At 51.7% G+C, this 11,645-nt stretch overlaps 1 protein-coding gene across 1 annotated transcript in view; it reads left to right on the forward strand.

Moving 5' to 3' along the window:
- Window positions 1-11,645, forward strand: part of MYO7B (myosin VIIB) — an 81,439-nt gene that overhangs the window by 46,018 nt on the left and 23,776 nt on the right. The window contains exons 20-26 of the mRNA XM_023225610.1: window positions 8-92; window positions 1,408-1,626; window positions 2,872-3,051; window positions 3,668-3,877; window positions 4,011-4,175; window positions 6,407-6,484; window positions 6,635-6,762. Coding sequence (XP_023081378.1) covers window positions 8-92; window positions 1,408-1,626; window positions 2,872-3,051; window positions 3,668-3,877; window positions 4,011-4,175; window positions 6,407-6,484; window positions 6,635-6,762 — 1,065 coding nt within the window. The remainder of the gene's footprint in view (window positions 1-7; window positions 93-1,407; window positions 1,627-2,871; window positions 3,052-3,667; window positions 3,878-4,010; window positions 4,176-6,406; window positions 6,485-6,634; window positions 6,763-11,645) is intronic.

Below are 11,645 nucleotides of genomic sequence, written 5' to 3' on the forward strand. Positions count from 1 at the left end.
CTTCTAGGAAGGAGTTCCTGAGGCAGAGGCGGGCAGCTGTGACCCTGCAGGCCTGGTGGAGAGGCTACTGCAACAGGAGGAATTTCAAGCTGGTGAGAGAACTCGCTGGGGCAGCTGGGCCCGCGGGTAACTGTCCAGTAAAAGACAGATTTGCAAAGTTTGTTTATCTGAATGAGAGACCTCAGGCAGGAAGGATCAAATCACTTATAGACGTGGCATGCAAATTTAAAATGATTAGCCCTCAGCATCCCATACAGTCTCTTCTTGGCGTCATCTCCGGCCCCATGGTCTGTAGGCTTCAAAATGTTTTGCAGAACATGGGATATCTTCAGAGCTAGACTAGGTGTCCTGCTCTGGAATTGAATAACTCCTGTCTTTTCCCAACTTGCAGGCAACAAAATAAGCAAATGGATTGATTTGTTTCGAGTACTTTTTCCTAATTTTTCTCTTAACCACGGGCATTTGCTAATGAGTATCTGCTCAAAGCAATGAACTAGAGCAACTATGGCTGTGCCCGTGTCACTTGGCCGCTTTTGTCGTGGATGTGACTGGTGGTGACGTGAAATGATCACATCAGCAAGACTGGCCCAGCCCGCCTGCATTCCATGCTCACCAAGGGCATGATAGTAGCTGGCCTGTGTGGAGCAGTTCCTTGGGGCCTATTGCTTCGCATACATCATTTTATTTAATATTAAACCAACTCTGCACGTCAGGGAACTGAGACATAGAGAGGCTGAGTGGTTTCACCAAGAGCATGAGGCTAGTGAACTGCAGAGCTGGGGTTCAGATGAGGGACTGTGACTTCCAAGCTCTTAAACCAACCCGTTGGGCGGGTCTTTAGGAAGCTCAGGGACTGCTGTGGCCCAGGGGATGTTTGCGGCACTGACATGGCGTTCATCCATTTCTTACTGCACTTTTACTTTAAAGATGCCCTGAAGGATTTGCGTGGCCACAGGCCTCCACACAGGCACGCTCGCCTGTGGACAAGTCAACTGACTTTGGCTGGCAGATGTGGACAGCAGGGCCTCAGGAATCCACTCTCCTGTCTCACCCACGTGAAATCCACACCAGTTCTCTCCATCCACGGCCCCAAGAAGGCCACTTTATTATTTATGCTATTTCACACATGCTTATTTAGCACTTATTTGCACGTCAGGCTCTGGTCTAAGTACTTTACAAGCAATAACTCACTTACTATTCTTGTGTTCATAGGTGTATACCATTCTAGCACCAGCCCTTTGCCAAAACAAAACTAACTGTAAATCTATCTTGCACTATCTCCTGAGGAGCACCCCTCTCTGTTCCCTGGGGAAGACCTTCTCACCCCTGAGCCCACCTCCCTCTTCTCGCCCCTGAGCCCACCTCCCTCTTCTCGCCCCTGAGCCCAGCTCCCTCTTGCCTCCACAGATCCTCGTGGGCTTTGAGCGCCTGCAGGCTATTGCCCGGAGCCAGCAGCTGGCGAGGCAGTACCAGGCCATGCGGCAGAGGACGGTCCAGCTGCAGGCCCTGTGCAGGGGATACCTGGTGCGCCAGCAAGTCCAGGCCAAGAGGAGGGCAGTGGTGGTCATTCAGGCCCATGCCAGGGGCATGGCTGCCCGACACAACTTCCAGCAAAGGAAAGCCAGTGTAGGTGGTCACCTGGCCTCTTGGGCAGGTGGGGCTGACTGGGGCCCTGGTGGGTGAGGGCCAAGAAGAAGGAGCGAGCAGCTGTGTAGACAGCTCACCAGAAGCGCTTTGGAAAATCCCCCGCCACAAGCCAAGATGTTAAAATCTGTTCAATTACTTAAGAGCACAGCGAGGATACAGGACACAAGAGGCAAGTTAGCAGGCACCTGGGCTGAGATGTAGGTATCACAAGAGACACGCCCCCCTCTCCCTGTTCACAGTCAGTTCTACGTGGCTCTGCAATGGCTGGGGAGCCGTGGCCACCACCCAGGAGCACGCAAGGTATAGGGTGGGAGAGGCAGCAGGTCAACAGGATAGTCTTAGCCTTGAACCTGGAAGATAAGCTCAGGTCCCTTCCCTTTCACCTTGGAGATGAGTTTTGGGACAGGGATTGTCGGTCCCCTGGAAGGTGCAACAAACCTGAGCCAGACAAGGTGAGAAAGGCCCACTTCCATGGAAGAGAGCCCTGGCTACTGGGCTGTGTATGACAGCTCGGGGGACACAGAAATATTAATACCAAGGGGAGTTGCTGAGTGGGGGGCTTGGAGGACAGGGAGCAGGGGAACAGCACCAAGAAAATAACCCCATTTCCTCCATCGAATACTCGAGATTCAACCTTCATACTTGGCTCTTTGTAAGTTGTGATAAGGCAAAGGGGCCAGGATGACATTGACTTCTGCTCCATGGATGAAAACCTGGTCCACGGAGCACACTGCTAATACAGTGAACAGGGCAGGTGAGAGAATGCACCCACAGACATGTCAGCAGCATGCTTCTGCACCCGCGTGCCCCCAGCTGGTGGCAAAGCCGTCTGATCTGTGACTTCGTTACTTCAGCCCCTGGGGACCTGTCCTGGTGGACCCTGGATGCCTTTGAATGAAGGGACCAAGTGGTCCTGAGCAGTGGTTGTGCAGCTGGGTTCCTAGGGGTCCCCGGAGTTTGAAGGGGTGCCTTAAGGACCATCTGAGGGTAGGGACAAGCCAGCAACCTCCCCTCCCCAGAGCTCTGACTCTTACTGGGAAAGGGAAAGCGCTGACTGGTTGATCTCCAACAACCCTGGCTGTTAAAATCTTTTGTTTCAGAGCAGAATACTGATTTGGACAAATGATGGCAGGATGAGGCTTACTTAGCTTCTGGGAGGTGCTTGCCCTGTGGGGTAGGCAGGGCTGGGCGCCCTGAGCCCTGCTTGGTAAACTTCCCCCACAGGGTGTGCAGGCGCCGCTGGTCATCCCGGCCGAGGGGCAGAAGAGCCAAGGCACTCTCCCCGCCAAGAAGCGCAAATCCATCTACGACACCGTCACTGACACGGAGATGGTGGAGAAGGTGTTCGGCTTCCTCCCTGCCATGATTGGGGGCCAGGAAGGGCAGTCCCCGCCGCGCTTTGAGGTAACACAAGCCTGGTGTCCACAATTCGCCCCAGGAAACCTGCCCTGTCCGTGAACTCGGCCCACCTCTCAGTTCCCTGAGAAGCCAGAGCTGTGGCCAAGTGTGTGCTGCAGCCCTGCTGGTCCTGCACGGAAGAGGGGAGCGTGCGTGGGTTCTGTGGTCAAAGTCTTCGAGTCAGGCAGGCTTCCCACCTGCAAGACTTCCTACAGCCTTCTCTACCAGTGCTACTGGGCTCTCCGTCACACAGCATTCCCCGTGTATATTTGACCCCACCCGGGCACCCCCAGAGCACCTTTGAGGCCGCTGCTCTGCAATGTGGCTGGGGAAGCTGCGGTGAGGATGGTGCATGCGGTAGAGGACAGTGTCTGAGCATGGGGCCAGGAGGGGAGAGGGCAGGAGGAGCTCTGCCCCTGCCCGGCAGGGTGTGTAGACAGCCCTGTGCTGTCACACAGCAGCCCGCCTGAGCCCACTGAATGTGGGGATGGGTGGTCTCCAGCACCTGAGGGAGCAGGGTAACGCCACAGCCCCCGTGTTGCCCGGCCTGCTGGACAGCCAGCTGATAGGTTGGTTGGTATCTGAAAGCCCTACTGACCTGTGTTCTCCCTCATGGCCCCAGGATCTGGAATCAAAGACCCAGAAGCTGCCTGAGGTTGACCTGGACACAGTCCCCATGGTGGAGGAGCCTGAGGAGGATGTGGATTGCCTGGCCGAGTACACCTTCCCCAAGTTCGCTGTGACTTACTTCCAGAAATCAGCCAGCCACACGCACATCCGGCGGCCCCTCCGATACCCGCTGCTTTACCACGAAGATGACGCTGACTGCTTGGTACCAGGGTTCAGTGGCTTCTAGTGGCTCAGGCCAGCCCCGAGCCTGGGGTCTGAGCTATGGCTCAGGGGAAGAAGGAAGGGGCTGGAGTCACTGATGGGTTCCCACTGGGCCTTCTGTCTTGTTTCCCCAGGCCGCCCTGACTGTGTGGAATGTCATCCTGAGGTTCATGGGTGACCTCCCAGAGCCAGTGCTGTATGCCAGGAGCAGCCAGCAGGGCAGCTCCGTGATGCGGCAGATCCATGACACGCTGGGCAGGGGGCACGGTGCCCAGGCTCTACAGCACAGATTTGCACAGGCAAGTGGGGGGCAGCAGCGGGCAGAGGAGGGCGACACCTGCCAGGTGCCTACTGGGACCCAGTCCCTGGGGCAGCTGGACAGGACGGAGAGACAAGACCTGGAGCCCTCTCCTCAGCCTCACCCACTGAACCCAGCCCCCAGGCCATGGCGCGGGTGCTTTCAGTCTTGAGTCATGCTCAGGAGCTCATGAACCCCCACCCCGGGCTGTTTGAATTATACAGTCATTAACGGAGAGGGTGCCCTGGACTCTGAGCATTGGGTGTGACTTGAGCCAGATTCAGATGCACATAACAATAATAATAACAGGTGTTATTGACTGACAGCCTGCTATGTGCCAGCTGCGTCTCTTAATTCAGTTCCCAGGTGGGCCAACCCTACAAGGTAGGGATGACTATGTTTATTTATAGCTGAAAAAGTGAAGAGCTGAAATGACCTGCCCCCAGTTGCAGTGGACATGTGTACGGGACCTGGGCTTTGACTCCATTCTGCTGAATTCAAAAACCGAGCTCCTGACCCATGGTCTACCCTGCCCTCTAATGGAAGTTGATTCACATCCATTTTTGATCAAAATCCTTCCTAAGGTCCATTTCCATGCTGTAATCTTAGTGGAACTAACCAAGAACTGTCCAAAGGAATTACACAGCAGTGACAGCACTCAGTGGCCCGCCAGTGGCAGGAACCCATGACTGCCCCATGTGCCAGGTGACCAGCTGGGACTTAGCTCAATACCTGTGGGGTCCTGTGTGCAGACTAACTGCATAGGAATCTAAAGGAGCCTGCATGGCCCCATCACATGGCCAACCTTGTCTGGAATTACAGAGAAAGCTGCCCAGGCCCAAGCCCTGACTCCTTGATCTCTGGAGGTATGGGCTCTGACAGAGCGCGTCAGATATCTATAGCTGTGTAACAAATTACCCCTCCAAACCTCACTGCTTAAAATAGCACACGTTCATGATCTCACACAGTTTCTGAGGGTCAGGAGCAGCTTAGCTGCATAGTTCCAGCTCAGGGTCCCTCATGAGGTTGCTGTCAAGCTGTCCCCTGGGGATGATATCATCTGAAAGCTTGACAGTTGGAGAAGCTGCTCCCAAGAGGGCTCACTCACATGGCTGTTGGTGGGAGGCCTCAGTTCCTTGTCACATGGGCCTTTCCACAAAGCTGCCTGGGCATCCTCACAACATGGCTTCCCCCAACATGAGCGACCCAAGAAGGAAAGCAAGAAGGAAGGTGCAAATGTCCAGTCTTGGAAGTCACATACCTGTGGCTGTGGGAGGGGCCCACACAGGGCAGGAATTTCAGGACACAGGGATCATGGGGGCCACCTTGGAGGCTGGCAGCCACCCAGAGTAAAGACTCTGGGAGGCAGTCCAGCCAACCAGCACCTCTGGAGGGTGGACATGGCGGGAAGCAGGACTGGCTTCCCAGAGGTCAGATCTCAGGTTTTCTGTCCTGCACCTGTTTGTTAAGTACCCATGATGTGCACCAGGCACAGAGCAGTGAGCCCAGCAAGCCTCGCTGCCCTCATGGACTTTGCCAGTTCATGTGTTTCATGGCCAGCCCCTGCACGGTAAACCAGCTTTGACGCACCCAGGAGCTAGTGCCTGGCCCTGGACCAGGCTGACCCCCCCGCAAGCTCAGTCCCACACTGAGCTCCAAGTTTGGCAGCAAATTCTTCTCATGACACCATCATGAGAAGGGGTGGCCTCTGCCTAAGGAGGGCAACAGATCGTAGTGGCTGACAGCCAGGCCCTCCCTCCCACCCAGCCTCCCAACCCCAGCTCTTCGGATCCCCTGCAGAACACCTTGCAGTGGCAGGACATCCTGCTTCATCTGCCATCTTTACTGAGAATGACCATGGCCTGGGGCTCTCCTAAGCACCTGTGCGCAGACCCAGTCCCACCTCCCAGGAGTTTACTGGGGAGAGGCATAAGCTTTGGGATCAGAACAGCCCTGAGCCCCTCCCTGGGGACTGGTGACCCACTGAGCAGCTTTTATCCAGTCTCTTGCCTTCCCTGAGCCCCTGATTCCACACCTGGAAGTGAGGATGGGACATGCACCTGTGTGTGTGGCAAAGCTCCACCGAGCTGAGGGACTGCATGGTGCTTTATAAATCGGGCCAAGAAATGGCTGGGTAAGAGGGACGTGTGCTCCACTCCAGGGGGCTGTGGGGTCAGCATCACTGAGGTGAGCCCAGGCTCACCTTCCTGAGGGAACTGTCTCCCTCCACAGATATCTGGCCACAAGGACAAAGGAACCAAGGATATCTCCTCCATGAAGCTGAAGCGGTCCTCCCGGATCACGGGCCAGGTGAGCCCAGGGCACAGAATCTCTGCTTCCAGCTCTGCTGCTGGCCTGCTGCAGGGTTCCAGTCTATTGCTTCCCTCCCTGTGCACCAGTTTCCTACTTGGCAGATGGGGAGAATTATAGCTGTCCTGATGGCTGCCTTTGGGTTTCAAGGTGGCCAGCCAGCTGAACGTTGGAGAGGAGGCGTTGGAGCCCGATGGCCTTGGTGCAGACCGGCCCATGTCCAACCTGGAGAAGGTGCACTTCATTGTGGGCTACGCCATCCTGCGGCCCAGCCTCAGGTCAGTGCCCACTCGCATCCCAGCCCCATTCAGAGCATCAGATCCCCTTGCTGGCTCTCAGCCCGTGGCCACAGCCTCCCCCACGACCCCTGTGACACCTCCCTGTCCTACAGCCTGCCGGCTGGGTCTCGGGACAGCAGATGTCATAGCCACCGAGGGTTCTCTATGTGCTCTGCCTTTAAAAAAGCCATGAGTAAAACCTGGTTCTAGGAAAAGAGACATCATGGACCAGCGATTCCTTTTAGAACAGGCTGTAGTGCAGGGCCCCGTAAATGAATGGCTTCCTCATTTATATGATATGTTTTGTGGTTTATATACAATTTGCTTTATAGGAATGGGTTTCTATACCAATTAGAAGAAACATGTATAGTCAGCCTGCAAACACTACAGTTCCCCTCCGTGTTGGCTGAATGCATAGAAGCAGAATTCGAAGATACAGAGGCTGATTGTTCACTGCTTTAAGGGACAGACTACTGTGTTGTAGGGGTTCACTTACTTTAGGTTAATACTTTAAACAAAATTTGGGAAACTGTTGGTCATTATTTCTTCACATATTTTTTCTACCTCATTCTGTCTGTCTCTGTTCCTTCAAAATCTACTTAAGCCTCTGTAAGATTATTTTATATTGTTCTTTGGGTACCTAGGGGTCCGCTTATCTTTTCTTTTTTCTCTGTGTTCTTTAGATTGAATAGTTTCTATTGACCTGTCTACAAATTTACTGATCTTTTGTCTTCCCCAGTCTGCTATCATATCCATCCAACAAATTTTTTATTTCAGATATTGTATTTTTCAGTTCTAGAATTTGTACTTGGGTCTTTTTTATATTTCTGTGCCAAGATTTCCTATTTGTTCATTCACTATAAGCATTGTTTCCTTTATATCCTTGAGCAGAGTTACAGTAGTTTTTAAATCTTTTCTGCAAATCCAATACCTGGGTCATCTCAGGGTCAGTCTCTATTAACTGTCTTTTCTGTTGAGAATGGTGGTGTGTTTGTTTCCTCACATATGTGGTACTTGACTGTTTTTTCCTCATAAGTCTAGTACTTTTAGGTTGTATCCTGGACATTGAGGATGATATGTTAGAGACTCTGGATTCTGTTATACTCTTTCAAAGAGCATTGACTTTTTAGTTTAGGAGGCGACTACCTTGGCTGGACTCAAACTCTGTCTCCACCAAGATGAGCAGAAGCTAGAATCCCTGTTTCGTTATTTTAGCCTTGGCTAGAGTACCTGGAGTCTGCCCCACCATGCATGTCAGGGGCCAACCAGAGATTTGGGAAGATTTTATGTGCAAAGTTTAGGACTCCTCTGATTCTCTTTATTCCAAGATTTCCTTTCTCACTTTCAAGCTGCTGTGGGTACCCCAAACTCTCTCCTCTGGTTCTTCAAGCCAGTAAGACTACAGGGCTCCTGCTCAAGTTTTAGCTGCCTGCCTGACACTAGCTGGCCAAGTCTTTTGACTTAGCTGGTTCTAATTCTCTCATGGTAAATCCTCACTGGCCACCACACCCTCCAATATGGAAGACACATAAAAGTTGTGTTTGAATGATATGTACTTTGGGTTCTTCAGATACCCCCTATAGGCCCTCCCATACAGTGCTGGTGTCCAGCAGTGATACTGTCCAACAGTGATCCCTCGAGACTTCCTACTGACTCTAGGCTGAAGTGGAACATCCCACAGCCTCTTCCTGCTGGGGTCTTCTAGAAAATGGGCTGCCTGCTTGTGCGGGATCCCATCTAGATGCCTGAAGCTCAGCTCCTTCCACGACATCTTTTGGTCAGCAGGAAGCTCATGCCTGCCCAACCATATAGTACCTGTGTAGCTCCTGTCTCCTGTCCTCTCTCCTCCTGGCCCATCAGGATGGGCTCAGAATTCTCCAGGAGCAAGCAGGCACTAATCTCCTTGTTCATGGAGGTCCCTAACTCCAGGGTACAAAAGTTAAGCCCTGGCAAGAACTCGGTCAACAGGCTCTATTCTAGTACCCTGGGAGGTGGCAAATGGGCTTCTGGAGCTCAGCAGGCATCAGATGGGGAGTGACATGGGTCTCTTCTCTGGCAGCCCCCATCTCTCTTGGCAGTTCTCCTGGGGTCCCCCTCACCACCCTCGTCACTTACAGGGAGTAGAAATGGGCCACAGATCTCTCTACCCCCATGAAGTCCCTTCCAGGATCACATTCCAAATTTCTTATCTTCCCTTATGCAGACTGGAGGTGGCTTGGTGGCTGCACTAGTTCTGCCATCTTTTAGTAAATCCTACAAGAATGTGTCTCTTTAGAATGTTGGACAAGCATCCATTTGTCCTTGGCTGTGGGGGCTTGGTGAAATTCCCAAAGCAGATGCCCCGTTCCACGTCTGTCACACATTCCATACACACTTGCTCATTACCCACTCTGGGTCAGGCCCTAGCCTGAGGGCCGGGGACAGAGATGAAGACATGGGTCTGTCCTGGAGGAGCTCACCCTTTAGTTGGGGGGCACGAGAGGACCAGGAAATTCACAACACCAGTATGGGCTAAGATGGAGGTCTGTTCAGGGCTCCATAGGGGCACCAAGGAGGAGTGACCTTAGTGCCTACCTGGGCCAGGAAGGAGGAGGGGTGTTTGCCAGAGGAAAAGGGTAACAGGTCACCTGTGACAGACTGCCATGGTTACTGAGACCGTCACGACTACAGTTACTACTGTCGCTACTTGAGACCGTTATTATGAGGTGGAAGGGGGACAAACGTAGAAATGAAAACTTAAGACAAAAGAAGCTGTATTAAAGGAAGGGGCCAGGGGAAGAAGGAGTCCCTGCTCCTAGTCAGTAAAGACAGCCCCCACCCTGAGCTGCTTCCGCCCTTAGTATTTATTGGGTAGAATGAGCAGGGAGGAGGAGGAGGTAACGATTGGTCAGCTGCTTAACTGATCACAGGTTCATGTTATTACTAACAGGCTTCAGACGTGCCCTGTAGATAATCAGAACACTTGTGCCTGGATCATGACTGCCCTTGGCATTCCTTCTAGGCAGTAGACACAGTTTGTCAGTTTGCCAACATTCTGCTTTTATGAGAACAGTTTGCTGTTTGCTCATATAGCCTCCGGTGGTATACTGAGTTGATCACGACCCGCTTTCAGCCTGCAACCTCCCTCCCTTTTTGTTTTTGAATTGAGAAAGGCAATTGCAGGCTGTGCAGCCCTTAATTGCCGGTCGGTGGTGTGTTCCGTCTTCGCATTCAGCTGGGGAACCAGGCCCATGGTTGGGATCCATGGGTCCCTCCAGTCTCCCGTTGGATGGTCGCACACACCTGAGGGCACCCACATGGTTTGTTCATTTCCTGTGAAAACACAAGCATACCCTCGTTCACGTTAGTGAATCTACTGAAACAGAAGCAAAGGCTTTTGTGGCTGCAGCTGGGAGTCATGCTGTTGCTGAAGCATCCACTTCACAAGCTGCAACTCAGCTTCTGCCTCTTTGGTTAATTACCACGGGGTAAAACTCCATTGATAGCAAGAGCCAGGCTCTTTCTGATTAACGGAAGACACAGAGAAAACAAATCAAGAGTTTATCCTTCTCGTGCAATAACTCAGTTAAAAAAAAAATCCTCAAGATCTATTACCGTGAGAGACTGTATCCATAAGCACACAAAACTTACTTTCTTCAATTCACACTGCACAAGTGGATCTACTAGATGCTGTGGGTTGTGATAGACACATCTCTCTCCTAGTTGTACTTCCAAATCCCTGACCTCCTCACTTCTTACATAGAGAACGGTGCAATTTACAGGGAACAAGCAACAGTTAAGTAAATAGTCTCCCGGTTCGAAAACCCAAAGGCTTTGTGACATCACCACCACCTGAATTTCTCCTTCACAATCCCAATCAACAACTCCTGGGGTTACAATAATACTGTGTAAGTTAATACAGCTTTTACCTCACATTAATCCCACGTATCCTGTTGGCAAAGGTCCCCAAATACCAGTGGGAATCTTGGTGAGTTTGTCTCCTCCAGTTAACGTAACACACTCTGTCTGGGAGATCCAATCCTGTGTTTCCAGGCAGTCCTGGGAAGAGGGAATCAGTGTACCTCTGGAGACCCAGCCCTGAAACGGAGCCGTGGCCTGGACGGGGAATGCCCTCATTGTTTGAGGTGCCCAGGTCCAGGCCCCCTTCTCATTTCCAGATGAGAAATGAGTGCCATTTTGATGAAATTGTGAGTGGCGTTGATGAGCCCAGTGATTTCCTTTGTTGTAATGAGGGCAGTCTTGGCGTTTTTTTCTGTTCAGAGGGGGACTGTGTTATAGGATTTGTCCAGAGGTCTGGCAGTGTTTTTTTTTGAAATGTCCAATTTTCCTACACTTACAACATTTTCCCACTTCAGGGCTTAACCCGTTGGCTTCTTTTAGATCTGTCAGCTACCAAATTAGCCATTGCCCGAGTCAACATTTGCAGAGCAATGAAGCTCAGTTCCCACATCTTGACAAGCTCTCAGAAAACCTCCTAAGTCCTCTGCACATCTCACAGGTGCCAGCGCACGTTTACAAACCACGAAAGACAAAGCTGAAGTTAGCCTTTCTGTAGCCACAAAAGAAGATGGTACAAGCCAATTTTCATCCTTCCTCTCCTGCTCACCACTTTCGATAGGTGCTGTAGGTGGGGCAAAAAATTATCTCAAACCCTGAAATAATGACAAAAAGATGGTACGTACCAAACTCCAAACAGAAAAGAGAAAAGAACCAAATTCTTCCCCATGTTACCCTGATTCAAAAACTTCCCGTTCTTTGTACCTCTAGGACACTGGCCAGTGCCTTTTTAGAGCACCAACCTTATGCTGCCGGCAGACTTGAAACAGGGTTCTTGTTCACCTGGTTTTTAGTTTTTTCTGGGATTTTTTTTTTTTTTTTTTTTT

The sequence above is a fragment of the Piliocolobus tephrosceles genome, chromosome 11 (assembly GCF_002776525.5).
Source record: "Piliocolobus tephrosceles isolate RC106 chromosome 11, ASM277652v3, whole genome shotgun sequence".
Classification (NCBI taxonomy): domain Eukaryota; kingdom Metazoa; phylum Chordata; class Mammalia; order Primates; family Cercopithecidae; genus Piliocolobus; species Piliocolobus tephrosceles.